The sequence below is a fragment of the Phodopus roborovskii genome, unplaced genomic scaffold (assembly GCF_943737965.1).
Source record: "Phodopus roborovskii unplaced genomic scaffold, PHOROB, whole genome shotgun sequence".
Lineage (NCBI taxonomy): Eukaryota > Metazoa > Chordata > Mammalia > Rodentia > Cricetidae > Phodopus > Phodopus roborovskii.
Genome location: NW_026126409.1, coordinates 21,484,207 through 21,507,394, shown reverse-complemented (window position 1 = coordinate 21,507,394; position 23,188 = coordinate 21,484,207). Strand labels below are relative to the sequence as shown.

Genomic DNA, 23,188 nt, shown 5'->3' with positions numbered 1-23,188 from the left:
AGTACATTCAAGCCATTATGATGATGGAGGAATCTGTTCAGCATGTTGTCATGACAGCCATTCAAGAGGTACGTTGATTAGAGTTTTGCATTTGTCTGTGATAAACTAAAGGACAAAACAATAGTTCAAACCAGCGAAATAGAAATTTTAAGAAATAATTCTATTTTTGCCGGGCAGTGGTGGCACACACCTTTAATCTCAGCACTTGCGAGGCAGAAGCAGGTAGATCTCTGTGAGTTTGAGGTCAGCCTGGCCTACAGAATGAGTTTCAGGACACCCAGGGCTACACAGAGAAACCCTTGTCTGGGGGGGGGCAAAACAAACTCTGTTTTTATTGTGTGTACCCCATATCCTTGTGTCTGTTATATGCATATTTATTTTATTCATTTAGCAAACAGTTCAAACCCAGTGTACACCAGAGACTATAGCAGCTAAGGAGACAGTTGTGAAAAGATACTCTCTCTGATAAAGTGTGTGTCTTCCTCTCAGAGACTCGGAGAGATGATGATCAAAAAGAATTCACACAGTTTTAAAAGTACTCTGGGGTGGGGGGATGCAGAACCATCTGAAGGGAATAGCGGCGTTGATGGGGAAAATTAAATAAGGACACTTAAGAGTGAGACTGAACTTAGAAGGATGATGAGGTGAGAGGAAAGTAGAGTTAAGGGAGGTGTGAAATGTAGAGTTCAACAAGCAATGGAAAGCAAGACTTGCTGGTCATGGTGGTGAATGTCTATAATCACAGCATTCAGGAGATAGAGATAAAAAGGATTAGGGATTCAAGATCAGCCTAAATGAGACCATGCAGAGAGGGAACTCTAGGGAGAGAAAAAAGACCTGCATGATGTTTTGTAGCGGCTGCATTGTGCTGCATTTTCCGGAATTTTTGTTTGTTTGTTTTGTATTTCCATAGTGACCAGTGATAATGAACATCCTTTTATACCTTTGTTGGCCATTTCTGTTATATCTTTCAGAGAAGCACTTGAAGTTTAATGATTTAGGGGACTGGAGGGGGTAGCAGATGATACCAGAGATCAACCCAGGTCCCCAAGTATGCTCTACTAGTGAGCTATATCTCAGCTCTAAGAGGAGGTGTTTTTGGTTTTTTTTTTTTTTTTTTTTTTTTTTTTTTTTATACTACTTAGATGTTAGTAGGAAGAACACACAGGAAAAGAAGAACAAAGTGAATGGTTTTTGTTTCTGTGCGGTTGTGTGTTTGTTTTATGAGACAGGATTTCTCTGTGTAGCACTGACTGGCCTGGAACTTTGTAGATCAGGCTGGCCTGGAACACAGAGATCCACCTGCCTCTGCCTCCCAAGGGCAGGATTAAAGGCATGCACCACCACCTGACAGAGGTTTTTATAAGCAAGAAGACTGGTAAATAAATTGCACAGGGTTTTGGGGAAGCTTTTAAGAAACTAAATGAAGAGCACAGGTAGCAAGAGTACCTATGTGTGTAAATAGTGAAGAAGAAGGGGAAGAGGTGCTATTGATTTGTAGAAAAATCTTACCTGGGAGAGGGATTTTATGGAATCAGAGTTAATCAGGACAAGAAATAGAAAAAGATTGAAAGGGGCCTGGAAAGCGCAGTGGTTAAGAGCACTGACTGCTCTTCCACAGGACCTGGGTTTGATTCCCAGCACTTTTATTGTGGCTCAGAACTGTCTGTAACTTTAGTCCCATGGGGGTCCAGCAGCCTTCTTCTGGATTCCATAAGTACCAGAAATGCATGTGGTACAAAGACATAAATGCAGACAAACACTCACATATACCAAGTAATAAGTAATAGGTAGAGAAAAGTTAAAATAATCTAGGTAGGATACATGGGTTCCTAGCTAGGAAGCATTACTTTCAAGCAAATTTGAAGTTTGGTGGAGATTATAGAAACTTTTACAGTAATACCCTTGTTGGTTTTGGTTTGGTTGTTTTTTGTTTGTTTTAGGTTTTTTGTTCATTGTTTTGTTTTCTCTCTTTCAGCACTTAACTCGTCAGAATATGGACAGAAGATGGGTAGTTAGATTGATCTTTGGTTGGGTTATCTTTTTTGTTTTTCGAGAAAGGGTTTCCCTTTGTAGCTTTGAAGCCTGTCCTGGAACTAGCTCTTGTAGACCAGGCTTAAACTCACAGAGATCCACCTGCCATTGCCTCCCGAGTGTTGGGATTAAAGGCCTTGCTGCTGCTGACCCCGGTTAGGTTGATCTTAAATTAAGATTTTTGCTGGTCAAAAATAATGAGATCAGAAGAACATTGATGAAAGTTATCAAGAAGGAATAGATTATGAAATCTAGGTTATCTAGACAAGGTATTTGGTTAAACAAATGATAGGGCTGTATCACTCAGATGGTGGATTGTTTGTCTAACATGCACAAAACCATAGATTCTATCCCTAACACATAAGTCAAGCTGGGTAGCATATAAATATGTTGGAAGTCAGGAAGCAGAGACACGATTAGAAGGTAACATGAACAGAATTTGAGGACATCATGTTAAGTAAAACAAGCTAAACACAAATATCACATATTCTCTCTCCTGTGTGGAAACTAAAAAGAAGCCAGGCATGGTGACACAGACCTATAATCCTTGCCCTTAGGAGATAGGGCAGAAGGATCAGGAGTTCAAGGTCACCATTGGCTGCATATTGAATTTAAGGCTAACTTGGGCTACATGAAACCCTATCTTGACCAAAACCAAATAACCTGGGAGTAGAAGAGTTAAAACAGGCTGAGAAGGGTGTCAAGAAAAGGGAGAGAAGCAACATAAAAGGAAGATAGAAATTACCAATGTACAGTTTATGCATGTGTGGAAACAGTACAATGAAGCCCATCTGTACAATTAATGTGTCAATAATTCTAATGTGTCCTGTCACAAAAGTACTTTAGGAAATAGGTATGTTAATTAGCTTGATTTAACCATTCCACAGTATGTATACCAAAACATGCTATACACCATCAATAATATAGTCTTTTTTTAAATAAATAAAATAATCCTTTTAAAAAGCAGCTAAAGTCATCCTCAGTTATATAGGGAATTCAAGGCCTATCTAGTTTGTAAGAAACCATGTCTTAACAAAAAAAGGGAGAAACAAACACATATTCACAAAAAGAAGAGCTATATGAGTCCTAATACAAGGAGGGAAAGCCCCCAAAGATGGTGATGTTAGCAAAAGAAAGAGAATTGAACTATAAACTATGAAGTCTAAGAATAATAAGCAAGAAATGTGGCAGTAGTAAAGCAGGATAGTACCAGGAGGTCAGTGAAGCTGAGGAGCAGGTCTGCATAAAGTCATATAAAATAGCTGCAGTAAGAGAAGGGTTTAGAATGGGATGTTTAGCTTTCCTAGAGTAATCGCTGCTGTGTTGGGGTAAGGATGAAAATAGGAGAAAAAGGAAAAAAAAAAACTGAGATGGTCCCTTCTCCCTGCCTTTGAATTAGATATATTCTCTCTGTTACAGATTTTATCATATGTTACTGTGTTTGCCTTTTTTTTACTTGAACTCTGCTTGGGCCATGACTAGTACAGGCAGCCAATTCCCACATCTCACATCTTTCAAAGTGATTGTTTCTTGGCAATAAGATAACATTTATTATTTTATCTGGATTTTTTCTTCTACATGTGTACTAATTTTTTAATTAAAAAAAATCTGTAAATTTTAATATTTTCAAAAGAGTAGAGTAAAGGCTGAAATCAAAAAGATCTCACGATATAATATCTGCCTACTTCTAATTGTCTTCCACATAGAACATAAGGGACCCAGGCCATGTGAGACTGTTCTGACAGCATCATGATGAGAATCCTGTGCTCTTACTACTCAGCCTCTCTAACACTCTTTGAGTCTGAGATACCCAGGGAGGGGGTACATTTACTGTCATTAATTTGGGGTGACACTGATGCCCGTATTTATTCCTTTTTAAAAGTTAACATACAAAATAATGGATTTCATTATGGCATTTTCATAAAAGGACATTTCAGTTTTCAGTTTTGTTATGCTGCTATTGATAGAACCATGTGCATGTGGCCCCAGATCTTATACAGGCTAAGCAAGCACTGCACCACTGAGAGACGTGTCTGGCCTCACAGTGTCTTAGTCTTATCCTTTGATGGTTTTATACTTGAATACGTTTTGGTCCTTTTGACACCCTGCGCCCATTACACTCTCTCATTCTCTTCCCACTGAACTCCTCCCCAATAAATCCCTTTCCTGTTTTCAAAACTTGGGGGGGGGGTTGTTGCCACTGCTGTTTTGTGATCCACTGTGTTAATTAGGATTGCTTGCAGGAGTGTGGGTGGAAATTGGCCAGCTTAAACATGGGCACACCACTGAAGAACATGATTCCCCCTTTCTACATTTATTATTTAGAATGAAAGACATACTTGCTGTTGCTCTCTTACTGAAAAGTCACTGTTTTTAAATGTCTAGCTATGCTTCTAACATAGTGATAAGAATAAGTTATGCTTGATTCTTGCAGCTGGAGCTCTCAGAGAAAATAAGCACCAGTTTTCACATGTTTAATTTTAAGTGTAGACATTAGTTGGAGTGAAAAACAGTCAGAAGAATTAATTACAGAAAACAGTTGCTTGCTTTTGTGTTTTAATTTGTTGTTGTTTTAGTAGTTTCTGGGTGCTCATTTTGTATTACCTAGAATGCCTTTTCACCTCTTAATCATTTAAATCTTAATTTCAGCTAATGAGTAAAGAGTCACCTGTCTCTGCTGGAAATGATGCCTATGTTGATCTGGATCGCCAGGTATATAATTGTCTTTATTCATGAAACAGTTGAGGCAGATAAATTTCAAGTATTAGTGAACAGAATGCAGTTGAAATTGTTTATGGAATATATTGATAAAAATTTCATATTTTGCCTACATTTAAGAACATAAGCTATTTTGCTAATTGATAAAAGTAGTACTGCATGGGCCAGTGAGGTAGCTCATCAGGGAAGGGCACTTGCTGGGCTGTGTGATGAACTAAGTTCAACCCTCAGGACCTATTTGGTATGTCATATTTTGACATACCCTAGTGAGCATGTGTATGCATATGTGCACACACACACAGAAATGAATTAATATGGTACAGAAAAAAATACAGTAGTGCTGCATAGCCCACTTTAAAACAAATTCCATTAAATTGCAATAATCCATGCTAACTAGTCATTATTTTCTCCTTATTTCATAACTTGCTGTATAGGCCAGGCTCTCCTCAAACACAAACACATAGAGATCAACCTGCCGCTGATTCTTAAGTATTGGGATTAAAGGAGTGTCCTACCACACTTGGCTGGGAACAACTGTATTTGAAAAAGAACTTGGCAATGTATTTTTAAGCATGAAATGCTGTTATAGTCAGTTTTTAGTTTATACAGTATTCTGCATGAACAGAACTTTATATCTTTTGCTTTCTCTTATTTTTGGCTCAGGGTTTCTAAATGTTATATAAGAAAGTCTTTGGACATAATATAATTTTAACCCAAGCTATAATTTGCCTTTCTCATTGTGCTATTGTTTACTTGCTGTTGTGAGTACATTTTTGGTTTTGTGTCTTTATTAGACAGAGGTTTATATATATGAAAAAAAAGACAAAATTTTTTATCTTAATCAGTGTTTTCATAATTTGCTAACTTAGAATTGTTTAGAATAAGGAAACAGGTATGGGAATGTTTAATGTTAAGAATCAGAATAATCCAGGTGTGGTGGTCTACTTTTTAATCCCTGTACTCAGGAGGTAGAGCCAGACAGATCTCTCCTAGTTTGAGGCCATTCTTTCTGGCCTAAGGGAATTTCAGGCCAGGCAGAGCTACATAGTGAGACCCTGTTTCAGCAAAAAAAAACCCAAAACAAAAGAAAAATAAAAATGGCTTACTTTTTTCTTTACCAGGAAAGTTCTTGATTTCCCCTACACTACCTCCCAAGAAATAAAAATGTTTTCTCTGTTACACCTATGTAATGTCTTCATTTTATATTGAAATTTCTTATGCTTTGTTATTGTTGCTTCTAACTAGTTGAAGAAAACTACAGAGGAGCTAAACGAAGCTTTGTCAGCAAAGGAAGAAATTGCTCAAAGATGCCATGAGTTGGATATGCAGGTAAGAGGTTCTATGTGTACACTGCCACAATTCCATCAGTGTACTAGGAGTTGTCATGTGGTACAGTTCCACTATAATATAACCCAATAACACAAGAAAGGAAAACAACAAATAGGGTTCTGATTTAGAAGAGTGTGGTGTATAAAGATGTTACCTGTCTTTTTTTAATTTAATTAAAGTCATTATAAATGAATATTAAAATTCCTGAAGAAAAAAGAGAAAAGTGGTATCAGTGCTTGACTTTACGTGTGTCAGTAAACTCTTTCAGTGGGAGTGGGAGTCTTTCTTTGTGTGGCTGCAGAAGCAAGGGGAAAATTCTGAGTGTCCTGATGCTCTACTGTCTCACTGCCCACCAAATTCATTTGAGACAGGGTCTCTCAACAAAGTTGAAGCCCACAATTTAGACTAAGCTGACTGGCCAGCAAGCTCCAGGATCTACCTGTCACAGCACCTCAACACTGGAGTTACAAGCATGCATAGCAACGTCTGGCCTTTTCTGTGGGTCCAGGAGGTCAATTTCTTCTAAAGTGCTTAAAGTAATTTGTATTCTTTGTATAGCCCTGGCTATCCTAGAACTCACTCTATGTACCAGGCTGTCCTCGTAGTTTGTATTGTTACCACAAGTGTCTGAGTCTTTGTTTTCACCTTTGCTAGCAGTTGGTTCAATCTTTAACTCCATTGTCATGAGAGTTGAATTGATAATTTTGTGGTTTCAATTTGCATTTACTTGGCAACTATTGATAAGTATCTTTCTGTGTGCTTATTTACCATCTGTACATCATTGGTGAAGTCTCTTTGCAAATACAAAGCAAAGCAAGGTATGGTGGCCTAAACCTATAATCCCAGCTGCTTAGTAGGCTTCAGCAGGAGGATCACTTGAGCCCAAGAATTTGAAGTATCTGAGCAATGTAGCAAGATCCTCTCTTAAAATAATAGAAATTAATTTTTAAAATTATTACTCTTACATATTACCTTATATGCATAACATTCAAAATAATATAGATGTTTTCAATAGAGATTGATTGTCCAAGTGAGGTGGCACTCAACAGACAGATCTACAGCAGACAGAGGCCAGCCCAGTCTACATAGTGAGTTCTAGGTCAGTCAGGGATACATGGTAAGAACCTATCTCAAAGTAAGTAATCAGACAGTTGCTTTAATTCATAATGTAATTCATAAGGGTGTGAGTTGGAGAACCACTGTCCTTCCAATCCCAACAGGTGGCAGCACTGCAGGAGGAGAAAAGTAGTTTACTGGCAGAAAATCAGATATTAATGGAACGGCTCAATCAGTCTGATTCAATAGAAGATCCCAACAGTCCAGCAGGAAGAAGACATTTGCAACTTCAGACTCAATTAGAGCAGCTTCAAGAGGAAACATTCAGGTAAAAGACAACTCATCACAACCTATTTTTAAGATTTTAAATGGTCTTTTAAAGCCAATAGAGGGTGTCTGGATGGCTGAGCCAGTAAAGATGCTTGTTTCTAAGCCTTACTGCCCGAGTTCATTCCACAGAACACACATGAACACACATGGTGAAAGAAGGGAACCAACTCTAACAAGAGTTATCCTTTGTATCACACATACACAAATGTAGTTAAGAATAGAGTTTTAGGACTTGTGGGTAACTGCAGACCCAGGTGGCTGTATAATGAAACAGCTTCCCAGAGTCTTCGCACACATCATGAAATTCCATCAAGGCTATATACTCTGAAGGCACAGATTCTTCAGCTGAAAAAAAAAAAACAGTGAGTAAAGGGAAGAAACCAAGCACAAACTTGCATCCCCAAAGCTGCCCTACCAGTGCCTGCCCAGGAGCTCTATGGGAAACAAAGCAAACAAAACATTAAGAGAAAGGCAGGAAAAATGCTAGTAAAGTACCAAAGGTAAGTTGAAATAATCAGAAGTATGAAATGAAGAGTTTGGAGAGATGGCTTACCACTCCAGAACACTTTGTTTTTTTTTAACAGAGGACCTGTGTTTGATTCCCAGCACCCACATGTGACCTCACAACTATCTATAACTTCAGACCTAGGGGATCCAATGCCCTTTTCTTGCCTCCACAGGCACCAGCCATACATACATGCAGGTAAAGCATCCATACATATAAAATTAGTTTTTAATTTTAAATTTAAAAAAAGAAAATATGAAATTGACTCCCCAAAATAAAATCATTCTTAGTAAAACAAATTACTGTAGTAGATAAAGTTTGATTTCAGTTTCAACATTTTGTCATGTACCCACAAGGGGTCCAGGAGAAGTAAAAAACTTAAATGTTAAATTGTAAACCATTAATAATCTGTCAGAAAATGCCAGTAACCATTTCAGAGGAATAGGAGGTGGCAATTGAAGTTCAAGGAGTCAGGAGGAGACTCTCTGTTGGGTCAATCTCAGTTAGGCAAGGCCCAAGACCACAGAGCCCAGAATGTCTTTTATTTCTGCTGTGACTTTACTTATGTGCTGCTGCTATCTTTCTCTGGTATCTGGCACAGTTGAATGGGTGTAGGGAGATTCCTCATTGCCAGTAATGTGTTTATCTCATGGAGACATCCTATTTTACTAACTATTTTTACCTGTGGATTATGAAGATGATTCTTCCTTAAACTATACTTATTGATAATAATAATGTTAGTTTATATAGCGTTTTGATAATTGAACCTAAATACAAAGAATTGTTACACAGCTATGAGTTTCACAATGAAACTACATAGATCATAGTTAAGTTAATGATTAAGAAAAACAATTGAGTCCCAGGAGCCAGGCTGGCTCAAATACTTTTAATCTTAATGCTGAAAGATGAAATCACAGATTTCTGTGTGCATCATTAGCTGAAACAATGCCTTATAATAACTTCAGGTTAAACCAGATGTTTTAATAATAGCTTTAAAATGAAAAACCCCCAGGAACAATCTGAAGTTCACAAGGACACATAGCTGAGGTCAAAATATAAAACAGCCCAATTGTTAGTAGCTGACATATTTTCTTGCTAGGGTCAATTGATGATCAAAGGTGATGATTAATTCCTTGTGCCCATTTCTGCCCTCAGTCTCCTGATATAAGAAACTATTGATGGATAGATAAGCACCCTAAAAATCTAAAGTAAAGCTTACTGGCTGTTTTTTTTTTTTTTATGTATAAAAGTTAGGGTTTGTAATTCCTTTAAGATTCTTTATAAGATTAACTTTCAAGATAAATAGTAAAACGATTGATCCTTTATTAATGCAATATGCAGAATACCAACAAGAGAGTTGTCTGTTAAAAAAAAATACTTTCTGCTTGGTCATGTTCTGTTAATCTTTAACAAGTTTCTTAGATGTAAATGTATATGGGTTATAGAGTAACTTTGTTTTTAATCATATAAGGGAAATGAAAAACATGTTTTTACCTGTTCCTTGTAGTTATTTAGGTGAATCATTGTATGGGGTTGATATTAGAATGAACAGCTGTATTTTAGGAGTACCTTGACTTGAAGAATTGTCATGAGCTGTTGGGGAAAAAGATTGTTTTGCTGAAGGGGCTTTGCAGCCATCCAATGACTTTGGTCACAAGACGCCCTCAGGCACACCTGAGGCTCTTGTATTAATGTGTATTGTACATGGTGCATAATCTGGGACTAGAGTCTTAGAGGCATGTGATGGTCTCTTTCAGTATGACATGCAAATTAAGGTTAGGGACCTTGGTATAAAGAAATACTTTGTGTAACAATCAATAAATGTGCCTTTGTAAGGATGTTTGGGGTCCAGTCTACTGCATTTCAGTCTATCAGAAGAGGATGGATCTTCTCTTTGTCACTTGGGCCTTAAAATTTCATCTTGGAGTGCCTTTTTTCTTCAGCCACCAATGAAAGAATACAGTAGGAACACTAAAGAGTAGAGAATAAAGAAGGGAACCATCAAGAGAAAATGTGTCTTTTTTCCCTAACCTCCTCAGAAAAGTGTAGACTGTGGATTTCCCTTTGAGCCCTGTGCTGCTTGGAGGCTGCCTCCACCCATCCCCAAGCAGTGATAAGAAAATGTGAGATTAAAAAGAAAGAAATATCAAAATGTTCACTAAAGCAAAAACTATGATATATGAGATTCAATTGAACTATATGTAATTTACAAATTAAAAGTAAGAAGTCAACTTCATGAAATACTTTGGACAGGTGACAGGAAGGACTTTGTAACCAAAGGAATGACGTATGCTGACTAAACAAACCTTGTTAATTAGATGGGGAAATAGTATTAAATCATGTTTGGGGAAAATAATCTGAACAGAAATAAGACTGGGTCATAGGCACCAAAAATGTTAACATTAGTTTAGATTGACCTAAGTATGGCTTTTCTTGATATATGTTCTCAGTTAAAAATTTAGGAACCTTTCCTCTTGTCCCCTGTTGTGAGTACTTTATGCAATAAATTAAACCTGTCTTCATGACAGATATGACAAGGTACTTTGTGGCTACAGATGTGAGGGAATGCCAAGAAGAGTACATTCACATGTTTTGTCTTTTTGTTTTCTTTATTCTTTTAAGTAGAATTATGTCATGCTGAATAGTGCTTTTATCTATTTTGTTTTGGTTACAGACTAGAAGCAGCAAAAGATGACTATCGAATACGCTGTGAGGAGTTAGAAAAGGAAATCTCTGAGCTTCGGCAGCAGAATGATGAACTAACCACTTTGGCAGATGAAGCTCAGTCTCTAAAGGACGAAATAGACGTTCTCAGGTAAACAGTTTTCCTTCACTGGGGTATCAGACTCACTGCTACCCAGAACAGCTCCATCTCAGATGGTAAAACTCTGGCATCTCTTAGCACACATGTGTTTAAAGCTTCAGCACTTAAATTGACATGGCAAGCAAGTGTCAGGTAAATATTAAATACCCATGGCTATTCCTTCACACTGGTCCAACACTGGCTTTTACTTCTTGCTGCTCTTGTTTAATTCTGAGTCCTCCCGGCCCCTGGTCTTTGTCTTAGGTACTGGCTTCATTTCTTTGCTGGCCATTTTCTCCTTCTTGTCACATATTCTCTGTGTAGGTGCCTCACTGCTCACCATTCTATTTCTTCCACAATCTCATCCTCTTTGGGATCCCTCTTTGGTTTTTAGAATACAAAAGTGTACAGAGAAAATTACATTGTTCTGTAATTTAGTTCTATTACATATTAGAAATGTTTTTCTCTTACTCCTGGCCTATTACTCACTAGTATATAGCCCTGTATCCCATTTCTCTCATAGCTACCTGTCAGTGTTTTTATAACTCTTCTCATCTGTCTGCTACCCATCACACCTCATCCCTATTTAGCTTTGTGTCCTACTACCAAGAGGAAGCAACTATACACTGTTAACTCTTGATGCCTCCTTCCATTCACATCCATCTTTCTTCTGTTTCTTCCTGTACTAAGACCTTCACTCTGACATTCTCAAGCATTCTTGTCTACAGAAGGACCATATTGTACCAAGTGTTCATTTCTCTTGAATCTTACACACATACACAGGCATCTGTAATATTTGTTTTAAAGACTACATATGCTTTCCTCAATCCCCTAAAATTTGTCACTCTCTATCTCCATTTCTCTACTGAAATTTTAACTGGGGTTCTGCTGATAACATAGTAGTTGTCAAATCATTTGGACAATACACAATTTATTTTACTTTTCTGCTAAGTATGATTTTGCTTGCCCCTCCCAGTTGATTTTCCCTTTGTTTTAGACATTCATGAAATACTTTTCTATTATTTAGGTTATGTTTTTTTTTTTTTTTTTTTTTTTTTTTGGTTTTTTGAGATAGGATTTCTCTGTGTAGCTTTGGAGCTTCTCCTGGTACTCTGTAGACCAGGCTTACCTTGAACTATGGAAATACGCCTGCCTTTGCCTCCCAAGTGCTGGGGGAATTAAGGGCATGTGCCACTACTGTCCCACTGTTTTTTTTTTTTGTTTGTTTGTTTGTTTGTTTTGTTTTTTCTAACCTAACAAAATCTTGATTTACTTTAGATTTTATGACTAAATATGTGCTAAGTCTTGATATTGTCTCCTATTTTAACATTGAAACAGCTTTACATCTGTGGGTTGTGACTAATTTCCCATCTCATTTTAGACACTCTTCAGATAAAGTATCTAAATTAGAAGGTCAAGTCGAATCTTATAAAAAGAAGCTGGAAGACCTTGGGGATTTGAGGCGACAGGTTAAACTCTTAGAAGAAAAGAATACTATGTACATGCAGAACACTGTCAGTCTGGAGGAAGAATTAAGAAAGGCTAATGCAGCCCGAGGTCAGCTGGAAACATACAAGAGACAGGTAAGAGAACATAAGCAGAAGATAAGCATAAGAGATAGTGAGCCACTAGGCCTGGATTGAGCTTCTGAAACCCCAAAGCCCACCCCAGTGACACTTTCTCTTATAAGTCCACACAAGGCCACCTCTTAATCCTTCTAATCCTTTCAAAATTTCCAATCCTTAGTGACTGAGCATTCAAATATATGAGCCTGCAGAGGCCATTCTTATTTAGCCACCACTTGATTCTTAGCTGTTTTTAATACTTTTTTATTACATTTTATTTATTTGGTTGCAGGGGGTATAGGTATGCCTGAACATGTATATGGAAGTTCTAGGACAGCCTGTAAGAATCTGCTATCTCCTTTCACCATGTGGGTTCGGGTAATGAACTCAGACCATTAGACTCTTCAGCAAATGACTTAATCCCGTACATCATGAGTGGCTTCCAAGTCTCTTTGATGGATATATTCTCTTCTCAGTAATCTATTATAAACATTTCAATTATAAGGCAGACTTAAGGAACTTCCTGACATATTGAACTTCACCATGGATACTTACCCAAAATAAGTATAAGCCAAAAAACTTACACTTGTTCTTAAAACATATGCAATATGAAATGAGCAGTAATATATTTAGAGGAAAAAGTAGAAAGAAATGGAGAATATTTTTGAAGGAAAAAAAAATCACTGAACATTTTTAGCATATCTAATTTAGAATTAAGAGAAAATTTGTATCTACAAATACTATGGTAACCTGCATAGAACACCAATTCTCTGTGCCTATTCATGATCAGATTCTTTTGTTATTTGTTTTTTTTTTTTTTTTTTTTTTTTTTGTTGCTTTTGTTTTTCAAGACAGGGTTTCTCTGTGTAACAGCCCTGGCTGTCCTAGATCTCACTCTGTAGACCAGGCTGGCCCTGAACTCAGAGAGATCCACTTGCCTCTGCCTCTGCCTCCTGAGTTCTGGGATTAAATGCATGTGCTACCACTGCTGGGCTCATGATCAGATTCATAATGCTCTTTTTAATAACATTTTTTTCTTTCTGCAAGTTCTCTGTGTGTGCTCTGGTCATGGTCTCACTTCATAAAATGTATACTTCTTTCCCTGCCTCTCCTGTGCTAAGGAAGAATCTCATGATGGTGTGTATCTGGGCAAGCATTCTTCTACCGATTTATATCTCTCACCTTCAGTATTTTTGAGACAGGGTCTTACTGTGTACCTTGACTAGTCTTGCCATGCAACATAACCTGTACTTGAACTCTCGGTCCTTCTGCCACTGCCTAATGAGTATTGGGACCAAAGGCATGCAATTCCTTTTCTTTTCTTTCTTTTTTGAAAAATCTAGTATATGTGTTACATTTGGCAATTTCAATCTAAAGTCCTTGGTGAATTTGTAAGACTATAATTACTAATAATATTGCCTGATTAAGTGTAGCTTTTTTCTCATTGTCTGCATAATTTCAATCTTGCTTATTTATTAGTTCATTTGGGAATTGTGATGGTCCTGAATTGGAGGGTTTTGTTTTGTTTTGTTTCCAGTCAGTATATATGTTTCCTCAAGCCATGTTTTCCAGCATTAGCAAGCTGTTGCCTATGTTTGCATTCCCCAGAAAAACAAGTAGTGAAAATTAAAACACACATCTATATATCAACTGGCGAGGGTTATACATTTCCAAGGTATTTTTTTTTTAAACCCAGAGTACTCATTTTTCTTGCCTACTGATGGGTCTTCCTTCCTTTTTCCCTCCCTCTGTCCCTTCCTTTCTCCTGAGACAATTTCACTATATGGCCCTGGTGTCTGGAACTCACAGAGATCTGCCTAACACTGCCTCTGAGTGCTGGGATTAAAAATGTGCACCTCCATTCCCAGACTGGTTGTTTTTTCTGCTCACTCTTTACAGCCAGGACTATTTAATAACCACTTGATTCTTGTTAAACTCAAAGCCCAGGTTCCTGTTATTGGCAATTGGCACCTCTCATTCTCCCTGGTGTTTTAGCCTCATATAAGATTAGCTGTGTAATTGAGTTTTACCCTCATTAGCATTTCTTCCTATCTTTCCTTTCTGCTTCTTTCCCTCTAAAGATTTTTGCTAGAAATGAAAATCCCTAACCCTATAGATTCTCTGCTATTTGACATCTAGATGACTAGTTTAGGAATCCATCTTACCCATATAGATTGTAATTTCTAGTTCTCCCCCTTCTGCTAGACTGATGATGTTAAGTGTGGTGGAAATAGAGTTTTCATGAACCCGTAGAAGAAAATGATGGGTTTTTAAATTTTGTTTAGTTTGGGGGGGGGCATCCTGGGGATTGAATTTAGGGCTTTGAACTTGCTAATAAGCATGTGTTCTACCATTGAGTTATATCCCACCACCTTGATGATTAGTTCTAATGTTTTCAAATTATAAAATTGAGATTTTTACATCATTTTTATATTTTGTTTCAGGTTGTAGAACTACAAAATAGATTATCTGATGAATCAAAGAAAGCAGATAAGTTAGATTTTGAATATAAGCGGCTAAAAGAAAAAGTTGATGGTCTTCAGAAAGAAAAAGATGTGAGTATGTATTGGGCATTTTGTTTTCCAGATGTGCTAACATTAAGACTGGAATTTAATTCACTTTTGACTGCATTAATTCCTTCCTTTTATTTTTTTTAATTGTTCTACGTTTAAGTTACAAATTTCCCTCTTTTCTCATAAGTAAATAAAAGATAAGACTAGTTTTGTTTCAGTTCTTATTTCTTTTTTTTTTCAGTTCTTATTTCTTTATATACACATATTTGTTGTGATTGATCTCCTTTTACTTCTTACTCTTAACTTCTTATGTGTGTAGTAGCCCTTCTCTTTTATGTGTGTTTTATGTGTGACTAGTATGGAGGTCAACCTGCTGCATTGTTGTTTAGCATATTTGCTCTTCACAGTTTGAGTATTTAGTCTTCATCCTGAGTCTTTGTTTAGTGAAAGGAATGTAAAAAGAATAGTTAAGGATGACTAAATGGCTTTGTGTCTCATTCTTAAGCATGAATTGCCATATAATAATAAATACTTGGTATTGTAAAAATAGGAAATAAAAAAGACAATCATCTTCATCTGTTTCTGCTCCGTAAAAGATCAAAACTGAAAATAAGCCTAAGTTCTTTGTTTATCTTCTTCTTGGATAAGGCCTCAACCACTGCTTAGTAAATCTGTACAGCTGACCTTTGTTTTTATGTCACTTTAGAGGCTAAGAACTGAAAGGGACTCTCTGAAGGAAACCATTGAAGAGCTTCGGTGTGTTCAGGCTCAGGAGGGGCAGCTCACCACTCAAGGTAAAACTCCTGTAACCCCAGGAGTCTAGCTCAGATACCAGCAAATGTGTTGGCTTCACTTTAAGATGATTGCACCAATAGAAGAAAGTGAAAAATGAGTGAAACAAAATAAATTGAATGACATATTTGAACTGTTAACCAAGACTTTAGTAGGTTATGGTTTGGGGTTTGGGTTTATTTGGCAACTTTAAAGCAATTTTGTAATCTCTTGAGTTTTATGAGTCAGAAATCATCTGTTAACCTAGACACTTTTATTCTGAAAAATCTCTCATGGCTTCTTTAAAAGTATATCAAACTTTCCAAGTTGGTGATTTCTGCAAAAGGTGGAATGGATTTTAAATTATTAATAAATTTATAGCCAGGCTGTGGTGGCACAAGCCTTTAATCCCAGCACTCTGGAGACAGAGACAGGCAGATCTCTGTAATTTTGAGGCCAGCCTGGGCTACAAAGCAAATTCCAGGACAGGCTTCAAAGCTCCACGGAGAAACCCTGTCTTAAAAAGACAAATCAAAAACAAGCAAGTTTGTATCTGGGGCTAGAGAGGCTCCTTGGTTATAAGAGCACTGGCTACTCTTGCAGAGGACCTGGATTCAGTTCCCAGCACCCACATCACAGCTCATGTAACTCCCATCCCAGGGAATCCACCATCCACTTCTGGCTTCTGCACCACAAACACACAGTACACTTAACTCACATGAAAGGAAACAGTCATATAACAATAGAAAAATAAGTCTTTACAATAGATTTAGGAATGCTTAGAAGAAAAACTTTAAGAAAAAAAAAAAAAGATACAGCTGGGCATTGGTGGTGCACATCTTTGATCCCAGCACTTGGGAGGCAGAGGCAGTCAGATCTCTGTGAGTTTGAGGCCGGCCTGGTCTACAGAGCTAGTTCCAGGACAGGCTCCAAAACAATACAGAGACACCCTGTCTTGAAAAACCAAAAAAAAAAAAAAAAATAATAAACACCATATATGGCTTTTTTCTCACATGAAGGGATTAATGCTTAGCTCAAGATTTGCCCTCTTCCATTCTTTAATCACAGTAGGCAACTGATAATGGCTGATACAAATTTCACACCTAACCAAACGCTGACTCACTGACTTTTCAGTTACTTCAACCAGTTTTCTGTGACTAGCCTTGGTTTTCCTCTCCTTATTCCTTCTAAGAACTTCTACTACTTAATTTTATCTAACTCCTTAGTTGTCTCTGTCAATGCCCTCTCCTCTGACTTCACTATTGTGAATATCAGCTACATGGCATTGTTGTCATACACTCTCTTTCCTTGCCTCTTGACCTGTTTCCAGACCCTAATTTGCACAGCCCTAATTCATACAGCCTAAATTCTCTGTGTGTGTAATATATTTCTTTTTCTTTCTTTTTTCTTATTTTTTGTTTGTTTGTTTGTTTGTTTTGGTTTTTTGAGACAGGGTTTCACTTTGGAACCTGCCCTGAACTGGCTCTGTAGACCAAGCTGGCTTTGAACTCACAGAAATCTGCCTGCCTCTGCCTCCTGAGTGCTGGGATTTAAGGCATGTGCCGCCTACACCTGGCTCTACAGTATTTCTTAATGTAATTGGTTCCTCTTTGTGCTCCTACAGTTCTTTACTTTTTTTCTCATCAGCTCTATATCAAAATTTTTCAGAATTTTCAGCTCTAACTTGAACCTTACCCTCTTTACTCTCAATTCCTATGTTGTTGAGAAAAGTTAGCCCTGGGCTGGAGAGATGGCTCATAGGTTAAAAGCACTGGCTGTTCTTCCAATGGTCCTGAGTTCAATTTTCAAGCAATCACATGGTGGCTCACCTGGTCTGGTGCCCTCTTCCAGCCTGCAGGCATACATGCAGGCATAACACTGTATGCATAATAAATGAATAAATATTTTAAAGAAAAGTTAGCCCATCTCTTTTAAACTCTCATGTTTATTATTTGCTATATAAAAATCTACATGGTTGAATGGTTTTTTATGCGTGAGGTTTCTTTCCTCTAAAAATGTACCCAAATGATTAATGAATAGTTTTAAGAGTAAAATTGCAGAATTACCTGAATGTTTAGCAATATAACTGTGACACTTTTATTCACCAGTAAACTAAGTTATTAAAGAGTAAGGAAGGAAATATGAATGTACTGGGTATAGTGGACACACCTTTAATCCCAGCACTCAGGAGGCAGAGACTGTGAATTCAAAATCAGCCTGGTCTACATAGTGAGTTCCAGACCAGCCAGAACATCACAGTGAGACTTTGTTTCAAACAAATAAGTGAATATTACAATAATGAGTCTCATTATAATATCATATACATACATTTTATAGTTTGGTCATTTTTTACCCATTTCCCTCTCATGACCACTCATACTCCTGCTGACTACCTACCTTCCTTTTGAGACTCTCTCTACTCCATGATTGACTGTGACAGACCTAATCTTGTCCAGGTAATCATAGCTTCTGAAAGGTAAAAAAAAAAAAAAAAAAAAAAAAAAAAGACTGACCCCTCTCTCCAGCTTTTCCATTCTTCCCTCCCCTTTTTCTCTGATATTTTCTGACCCTTATATTATGTGATACAGATGCCCCTGTTAGGTCTGAGGATTCGGTAGTCACTTGACCAGGTAGGAATCCTGAAGTGACAGTAATCACTGCAGAGGAAAAAAACACATACATAAATAAATAAATGAATGAATGAATGAATGAATGAATAAATAAATAAATAAAATCAAAGCAGCAAATGAAAGCACTTTTCTGATCAATGCTGAAAATAGTAGGTACTAATCTATGGCACCAATGTACACATTTAGTAGGCATTTTTGACAGGCATATCATGTCTATTTAGCAAAACAAAGCAGTAGCTCCCCCACTAGACCCTACAATCCCTTACCTCTGAAGTATGGGTTTTGTTTAGGTTTACAGACAAATCAACCATAAAGCAGTTGTTTACCTGTTTTAACCACTATCTCACCAGTGGGCTCATTTTACTTGTCAGGTCAGTCGAATAGTACACAAGGTCCACAGCTGAATAAGGCTGTTGAGGATAATTTCCCCCACTAGCCTGCATGGTACTTTGTAGCACTGTGAGTGCAACTAAGCAGAGAAGACACTTCTAACTCATTTACAGCTTGATTACTCTATGCTCTGCATCCAAAGCATGTAGTGTGTTCACCAAAAGGATCTTACCATTGATGGAGGTCTGGTGAGCAACCAATAAAAAACATGTGCTGTTTTAAAGATCTTGGGTCTCTCCCTAACAAATAGTTTATAGGAAAGATTTTTGTGGTGGGTCTTTTAATCTCTTTATTTTCAAGCGTGTGTGTGTGTGTGTGTGTGTGTGTGTGTGTAAGACTCTACATAATTATGGACACATGGAGGCCAAGACAGGGTGGGTCTTTTAATCTCTTTATTTTCAAGCGTGTGTGTGTGTGTGTGTGTGTGTGTGTGTGTGTGTGTGTGTGTGTGTGTGTGTGTAAGACTCTACATAATTATGGACACATGGAGGCCAAGACAGGGTGCCAGACCACTCAGAACTGAAGTTAGAGACATTCTAGGACAACCAGTTTTTTGCATTGGTGCTGGCACCCAGGCTCACAATGGATCATCTCTCCATCCCTATTTTGTTTGTTTTTAATAAGCTTACAAAGTAGCAGATTTCCTAGTGGCTTTTTTCATTCAAAGTTTGTTTTTATGCCTCTCAGTCTCACTGCCCACATCTCTCCTTGACTTCCTTTATCCCCAGTATTCATTTCACAAATGTTCTGTTATCCTCCCTTTCTTAAAGCCTCTCAGTTTTCTTGTCCACTGTGTATATGTAGCATGTTTTCACTGTCCATCAATTGATAGACAACTAGGCTGATTTCATTTCTTTGTTGTTGTCAACAGAAGCAGCTCTAAATGATGAGCACACATCTTTGTGACAGGTTATAGAATCCTTTGAGTATATGCCCAGGAGTGATAAAGCTGGATCATACAGTACTTGTGTTTTTAGTTCACGTTGATTTCCATAACACTTGCACCAACTGTAAATAAGGTTTCCCCTCTCCCCAGGTCCTCACCAAAATTTGTTGTCATTTATTTTCTTAATGATAGCCAGTCTTACTGGGGTGAAATAGAATATCAAAGTAAGGGGCTAGAGAGATGGCTCAGTGGTTAAGAATATCAAAGTAATTTTAATGTGCCATTTTTGGTTGCTAATGTTATTAAATTAAATACTTTTAAAAATAATTGCTGGCTTTTTTATTTTTTGTTTTTGTGTTGTTTTGAGAATTCTCTGTTCATTTCTCCAGTCAATTTTTTAAAAAGATTGTCTGTTTATTTGATCATTAGCCTTTTTTTTTTTTTTTTTTTTTTTTTTTTTTTTGGTGGTTTTTCAAGACAGGGTTTCTCTATATTGCTTTGGAGCCTGTCCTGGAACTAGCTCTGTAGACCAACCTGGGCTTGAACTCACAGAGATCCACCGGTCTTTGCCTCTCAAGTGCTGGGATCAAAAACTTGCACCACCAACGTCTGGCAATGCTTTTGTTTTGGAACTTTTTTTAATTTTTTATATATTTTAAGTGTTAAACTTTGCCTGGCATATAGCTGGCAATTATTTTCTCTTGTTCTGTTGACTGTCTCTACTCAGTTAACTGTTTCCTTTACTATACAAAAGCCAAGGTCCCATTTGTCAACTGTCAACCTAAGCAACAGCAGAAATTGAACTTGTTATTTTCTAGAGTTCATATTCTAGTTTTTTGTTTAGCATCTCTCTTCAATGTTCCAGAGTGTTCATTATAGAAATTTTTTACTTCCTTTATTATGTTTATTCCAAAATATTCTTTGTTTCTTTGTTTGCTTTGAGGCTAATGTGAATGGGGTTATCTCCTGGTTTCTTCCCTTGGTATGTATTGGTATTATTGATATAGGGAGGCTACTCATTTTTGTGTGTTAATTTTGTATATTTCCATGATGCTGAAAGTCTGTGAGTTCTCTGCTGGAGACTTTAAGGTATGTTTTTTGTGTGGATTAATATCATCTGCAAATAAGGATACTTGGACTTATTCCTTTCCCATGTGTATTCCTTTTATTTCCCTCTGAGTCTTACTGCACTAAGACTTGCTGTAGAATATTGAGCAAGAGTGGGGAAGGTGCATAACTTTCCCATTTAGAACTCTGCTGTAGAACTCCTTCAGGGATAGACACAGAGCTCACTGTCAGCTACATGAACAAAATGAAAGGAAAATAGCATCGTTTCAGTTTGTACAGAAAAAGGCATTTGACAAATTCCAACACCTACTCAGAATTTTAAAAACTCGGTATGCCAGAAATAGAAGATTTCCTCAACATGATAAAGAAACATTTGGAAAAACCCCAATGGTGAAAGACTAAAAGTTTTCCTTCCAAGACCAGGAAGAAAACAAAGGTATTTGATATCACCACTTTTCTTCAGGATAGTATTAAAATTTCTAGCCAGAGCAATTAGGGAAAAAAAAAAGGTAGGGTGGATGGATTGCATATTTTGCATCCAAATGCAGAATGAAACTGACCTAAAGACCTAAATATAAGAGCTAATCTTAAAATTTACATTTTGATGTCATTGCATTTGAAAGTGATCCCCTGCAATTGGTCCAAAGGCACAGGCAACAAAATAAAAGATGAAGAGAGCTTTATCAATATTGAAAGTGTTAATGCACCAAAAACACTAGAGGAGAAGTAGGGTAGAGTTAATCTGCAAAATGGAGGAAAGGCAAATATCTGAAATGAATTAATACCCAGGGACTGGGGAGATGGCTCAGTGATAAAAGTGCTTGCTGTGGAAGTATGCATATCTTAATTGGCTTGCAACTCAGTGAGAGATCCTGTCTCAAAATAAAAAGTGGTGGGCTAGAAAGATGGCTCAGTGGTTAAGAACACTGGCTGCTCATCCAGAGAACTTGGGTTCAATTTCCATCAACCACAGAGCTACTCATAACCATCTGTAACTCCAGTTCCAGAGGATCCAATTCCCTCTTCTAGCCACTTTAGGTGCCAGGAACACACTTGGTACACAAACATACTTATCTAAAGTACAGGATGATTGAGGAAAACAGTTGAGGTCAGTTTTTGTCTTCTGTATATGATCACACACGTACATGAATACATGATATACACAGAGAGACTATCAGGCTATCTAGAGAATTTATAAAATTGAAGAATAAGAACAAAACCCATTTCATACATGAAAAGGATTTGAATAGAAAGAACTATGCATCTCCAAAGAAAATAAACAAATAGTCAATAAACAATGAAATAGTGATATCGTTCAGTGTTTACTAGAAAAAGGCAAATCAATCAGTGAGTTACCACAAGCTAATTAGTGAGGCTAATGCTCTTCCCACTGCCACCATGACCCCAAAGAAAGGAAAATAAATGTTGGTTAAAATTGGGTGGGAGAAATTGAAACCATTATGTGTTACTGGTGGTAGGGCAATGCTGTGGAAATAAGTTTGATAGCTTTTTAAAATGTTTAAACATAAAATAACATGTGATTATCAGTCTCACTCATAAGTACATCACTAAAAGAACTGAAAGTAGATACAACCAGATAATTGTATAACATTACTATGTATACACATTATATAATTATTCATACTCACCATAATGCTCATCCATCTACAGATTAGATTCAATAAATGTACAGAATGGAATATTATTTAGCAGTAAAAGGAAGAAAGTTCTACAGAGTGCTGTAATGTGAACAGATTATCAAAGTATTGTATTAACTAAGTAAAAAAAAAAAAACCAACACATATTCATCTTACATGTTTAGACGGGCAGCTTATTAACACAGACTTGAAACATAGAACTGAGTTTACCAGGAAGTTTGTGGCAGGAAGAGTGTAATATGTAATAATGTAATGGTTATAGAATTTCTGACTGGGAATTAATAGTTGAAAACAGATGATGGTAATGTTTAGACAACATTGAAGTGTACTTAGTAGTATGTAGTCAGATCCTTGCAATTGTTTTAATGATAAATTAATTTTGTAAGTCTAGTGTAACTTTTACTTGAGAAAATTGGTGATTTTTTACCTAGCATCCACAGAACCAGGTTCAAGTACCAATATCACAAAACAAACAACAACCACCAAAATAAAATGAAATAAAAAAGAACCAGTGAATTCTTTAGCTGTTATAATTCATACTCATGGCAATGCTTTTCCTGCAGAAACTGTATTCTTAAGTAAAGGAGATAGTGTCCTTCCTTAACTTTGTATACTTCTCTTTGTACTTGTAGGGTTAATGCCTCTGGGAAGCCAGGAATCATCAGACAGCCTTGCAGCAGAGATTATTACACCCGAAATCAGGTAAGGAGTGTGATAGTGACAGTCGCTTCACATAAGAGCCTTATAGAGAACTTACTGTTCCCTGTAAAAGAAGGACTAGGTCCTCTTTTTGATGGGTATTTCATTCTGAACTTGGTATTAAATGTCCATGTTCTCATCATTTTAGATGCTTTTTAAATTGTCCAGAGAACTAATTATTTTTACTTGCGTGAGAGAGTCTTTCACACTACAAAAGCAAACTCACATATCCC

The 23,188-nt window shown here is 37.1% G+C and overlaps 1 protein-coding gene across 1 annotated transcript in view; it reads left to right on the top strand.

Annotated features, from left to right (window-relative positions):
• The window catches only part of Hook3 (hook microtubule tethering protein 3), an 85,757-nt gene that overhangs the window by 39,399 nt on the left and 23,170 nt on the right, over positions 1 to 23,188 (top strand). Inside the window, exons 6-14 of the mRNA XM_051182196.1 lie at positions 1 to 68; positions 4,684 to 4,746; positions 5,998 to 6,081; positions 7,302 to 7,465; positions 10,647 to 10,787; positions 12,157 to 12,358; positions 14,785 to 14,895; positions 15,560 to 15,647; positions 22,889 to 22,958. Of these exons, the coding sequence (XP_051038153.1) occupies positions 1 to 68; positions 4,684 to 4,746; positions 5,998 to 6,081; positions 7,302 to 7,465; positions 10,647 to 10,787; positions 12,157 to 12,358; positions 14,785 to 14,895; positions 15,560 to 15,647; positions 22,889 to 22,958 (991 nt within the window). The remainder of the gene's footprint in view (positions 69 to 4,683; positions 4,747 to 5,997; positions 6,082 to 7,301; positions 7,466 to 10,646; positions 10,788 to 12,156; positions 12,359 to 14,784; positions 14,896 to 15,559; positions 15,648 to 22,888; positions 22,959 to 23,188) is intronic.